General features: G+C 71.3%; 1 protein-coding gene across 1 annotated transcript; it reads right to left on the bottom strand.

Annotated features, from left to right (window-relative positions):
- Positions 1 to 2,153: 2,153 nt before the first annotated feature.
- CEND1 (cell cycle exit and neuronal differentiation 1) lies at positions 2,154 to 3,785 on the bottom strand. The gene is made up of 2 exons (XM_004695084.2): positions 3,536 to 3,785; positions 2,154 to 2,922 (listed from the first exon to the last, which is right to left on the bottom strand). Exons 1-2 carry the CDS (start codon positions 3,757 to 3,759, stop codon positions 2,394 to 2,396), a joined length of 753 nt encoding a protein of 250 aa, XP_004695141.2. The 5' UTR covers positions 3,760 to 3,785; the 3' UTR covers positions 2,154 to 2,393.
- Positions 3,786 to 4,055: the final 270 nt, after the last annotated feature.

Raw genomic sequence — 4,055 nt, 5'->3', positions numbered from 1 at the left:
CGCCCCTCGGGGTGCGTCCCCCAGGCGGCACCCGCTTCAGGAGGCGCCGAGACGCCCCTCGTCTGGCAGCTGGCCCCTGCAGTGCGCCCCTCCGGCTGCATGCCCGCCCGGGCTGTGGCCCCCACACCCCCGTCTCCCGCCGGTCCTGGCCCTCTCCCCGACTCAGCCAAGGCACCTCCCACGTCTAACTGCGCGGACCTCGGGTGGCCGCCCCAGGGCCACAAGCCGCGGGGTGGACCCCATCCATCCCAGGTCTCCCCGCGACCCACACGCAGGGCTGGGGAGTGAGTCTCTGCCCTTGAGAATGACCGGCCAGCGCAGCACAGGGCTCCTGCTTCCCCCCTGGCCTGACCGGCACACAGCACAGGCCCACAGAAGCCGAAGGCCATGGGCGCTGGCCCCTTGGGGGTCCAAGGTCGCTGGAGTGCAGCTGAGTGCCCGGGAGGCGGGGTGTCACTTCCAGGGTGGGGCGCTTCAGGCCTGAGTGTAGAAGTCAGGGTGCCTGTCTCTGGGAGGCAGCAGCGGGGTGCAGGGTGCACGTGGGCCGGCCCCTCCAGGCCTCGCTGCCACATGGGGCTGCCTCTGGGCCCTCAGGGCCGCCACCCTGCGCTCTGGCCGGCAAGGTCCCCGTCGTGTGTGGAGGGCGCTCAGGGCCCCCATGCCCCATAGCCACTGCACCCACCAAGCTTGTTGGCTGCCCTTGCCCCAAGGGGCTCCTTGAGCCAGGGCCGGGGCCTCCATGGCGGCAGCCCCATTCTGTTTGGAGGTGGGCTGTGCCCCCTTTCCTGTGAACCACAGATGGGGGCACAGCTTAGCCTCTTGGGGTGTGGACACCCGGCCCCTCGCGAGGTGTGGGCAGGTGGCAGGGGAGGCTTCTTTTGGGGGTGAGTCATGCACACAGGGAGGTGTCCCCGTTGTTGAGCTCTGGGCCCAGGCAGCTCTGGGCCCCAGTCTGGCGGCCGCAGCCTCCTCAGTCCGGATGGCCGGCGCCCGCCCATCCCTGGGGACGTCCTCGGGCCCGCCCAGCCTGGCTCGCAGGCTCCGCATGTGCCTCTGCCATCTGAACCCTGCCCAGCCGGCTCCGGTGGCGGCTGACCGCAGCCCCTCCCTGGCCTCCCTGCCCCAGCGGCGTCCACCGGCTCCTCAGGCCTAGGCGAGGTGGACGTTGTCCCGGTGCTCTGGCACACAGACCCTGAGCCCAGAGCAGCAGGGCCCTGGCTTGCTCCACCTGGGCGCAGCCTGGGCCAGTCACCGGGTGCGAGGCCTGGCACCCAGATGCACAGGGGGAGGAGGGTCCAGCAGGCCCCACCCCCTGCTCTGGACCTGGCTCCTAGGAGGACCCAGCGAGGGCAGGAGGCCTTGGCCAGCCCACCTGTCACTGGCCACGCCCACTCACAGGGGAGAGGGCACCTGGCAGGCCCCAGCCCCAGGGCACCACCAGCCTGGGGTTCCTCAGACCTGAGGGCTGTTGTGTGTGGAAGGCCAGGTGGAACAGCCTGCACCCTGGGCTCTGTTTTCAGAGTGTCCCTTTGGGGAGCCCCACCAGGGCCCAGCAACCCCAGCCCCACAGGTGGGATGTTCCTGTGCCTGGAAGGGGCACCCGGGTGGGATCTGCCCCCGGACATGGTCAGAGTGGGCTCAGAGGGCAATGGCAGGATACCCCCCTGAGCCTCCCCACCGGACTGGAGCAGCAGCCTGGGCCACAGTCCAGCTCTGCCCTCTGGGGGCAGCTCAGGCCGTGAGGCCTCACAGCCACTGGTGCTCTGGGGAGGCTTGGCGGTGGCTTCTGGGACAGGACCCAGAGCCCAGGTATGCAGGGCACCGGGGACCCGCCCCCCAGCCCCCCAGCAATGAGGGCCCAGGCCAGCCTCGGGCAATAGTTCATTTCAGACTCGGTCTCCACTTCAGCCCAGGACTTTTGCGACCAGCCAGGTGAGGTGCCCACAGCGCTGACCACTCTCGGCCGTCCGCAGCCACCACGCACCAAGGTGGGCCTGGCGGTAAAGGCGGGGGTTGGGGCAGGAGCACGGGGGTCTGGGTGGACACAGGAGGGGCATCTGGGCTGTGTCCACCCAGGCAGGACGTGGGGCCATGTGTGGCCCTTCCAGCCCGCCCTGGGCCCACCCCCGCTACAAGCAAAGAGCAGAAATGGGGAGAGTGAGGCAGCCACACCCTTTAATGTCCAACCCAGCCCTGCCCCGGGGGGACCCCCGGAAAGCTCTGGGGACTGCCAGGCCCCTTGGTGCCGGCCGGGTGAGCCTGGGGCTCCTTGCCCCCCTCTGGTTGGGGGCGCCTACGGGGCGCGGCGCTGCAGGGCGCGGGGGGACAGCTACAGTGAACTCGGCATGCACTAGCTCCCAGGTCTGCACGGGGCTGGCCCCGGACACCAGGCATCATTTTTTCCGGGCCAGGAAGACCACGCCAAGAATCAGGGCGGCCGCCGCCACAGCGACACCCCCAGCCACCAGCAGGGGTGTCAAGTTCTCAAAGGGGCAGGGCCCGCGGCCGCCGGGGCCCCCGCCGCGGCCCTCGTCCTCCTCAGCTCCGTCCCCAGGACCCTTGGGCTCCGGGGCGGCGTCTGGGCCACTGGGGGCCGCGGGAGCGGGCTTCAGGTTGCTGTGGTTGTTGAGCAGGGCGGGGTCGGCCTTGGCAGGGGTCTTCTTGGCAGGCGGGGCGGGGGCCGCGGGCTGCTCCCGCTTCTCCGCTGGGGCCTCCTTCCCGGGTTTGGCCAAGGGGGCTTTCCCATCCACGGCTGGGGGGGCTCTGGCCTCAGCAGCAGCCTGGGGGGCCTTGGCGTCGGGCCTGGGGCTGCCGGCTGACTTCCCTCTGGGCTCCATGGCGGTGGCGAGGCAGGCGGGCGTGTGAGGCGGCGGGCGGGCCCACAGCAGCTCAGGGCAGCCCAGAGCTGGGCATTCCACGGGCCTACGGGAGACACCACGGGGCTGGGAAGGGAGGCCGGTGTCCAGGCCCTCGCTGTCCACTTCTCCGACTCCGGCCAGGCTCGGGAGCCCCTCCCCCAGGCCCGGTCTCCTCTGCCCAAACACAGGCCCATCTGTCAGGGGCCACCCAGGTCAAGGACTCAGCACCTGCCCAGGAGGGTCGGGCCCTATAAAGAGGGCATCCAGCCCTGGGAGTGGACAGCAGCAGGGCTGGACCCTTGGCCGCTCACACTGCAGACCCTCCACCCCACAGCCGCCAACCACAGAGGGGTTGGGCCATGGGGCGGGTGGGACAGGGCGGGGCCTAGAGTCTGGGTTCTGGGGCGGCCACAGGGTGGGAGAGGGCCGGGCCCACAGGAGCTGGTATGGCAAGCATGGGGCCTCCTGCGCTGAGCTGGCCTGGCCTGGCGAGGTCGGCAGGCAGCAGGGCCTGTGGCTCCCAGCAGGTCATCTGCCCCTCCCTAACTTCTGCCCCCCCAAGACCGGCTCGGCCGGCTTCGGCTCAAGGGCAGGGAGTCCTTCCTGAGTCCTTCCTGCTCCTGAGGCCAAGGAGGTTCCGGGAGCTGCAGTGGGTGGGGGCTACCTGGGCTCCCCACCTGAGGGTCCGGCGGGGGCTCTGGCTGCTGGGCCGGCCTTGCCCCGTCACGCTGGGAGTCCAGGCGAGGGGGGGCACTAGGCCACCCTGGCCCGAGTCTCCCCAGAGCGGCTCTGCCCCGCCCCCGGGGAGGGGGAGCAGGAGGGGGGCTGGTCCGGGCTCCCGCGGTGGCCGGGGCGCAGGAGCCACACTGAAGGTCGCCTGAAGGTCACAGTGTGAGAACATGCCCCACTTCCCAGGGCCCCAGGGCCCCTCACGCAGCCTCTGCCGGCGGGGTCCCCGCCGCAGGCCCGGGAGCTCGTGAGGGGCAGGTGATCCACCACACCCCGCCCCCCCAACCCCGCCCCCCCGCCAGACCCTGGGTTATTTCTGAGTCACACTGACGTCACCGGGCTCCCCCTTCCCCCACCGGGGCTGCGGCGTCCCAGCGAGCAAGGGGCCCGGGTGCGCCCCTGGTGACCTTCACGGCCGGGAGCCACGACTTCGTCCCGCGGACACAGTCCCGCCGCCCGCCCGGCCGC

Source organism: Condylura cristata, unplaced genomic scaffold (assembly GCF_000260355.1).
Source record: "Condylura cristata isolate star-nosed mole 26May11 unplaced genomic scaffold, ConCri1.0 scaffold00054, whole genome shotgun sequence".
Classification (NCBI taxonomy): Eukaryota; Metazoa; Chordata; class Mammalia; order Eulipotyphla; family Talpidae; genus Condylura; species Condylura cristata.
The sequence above is the reverse complement of the archived record's forward strand: the minus strand, read 5'-3'. Positions and strand labels throughout refer to the sequence as shown.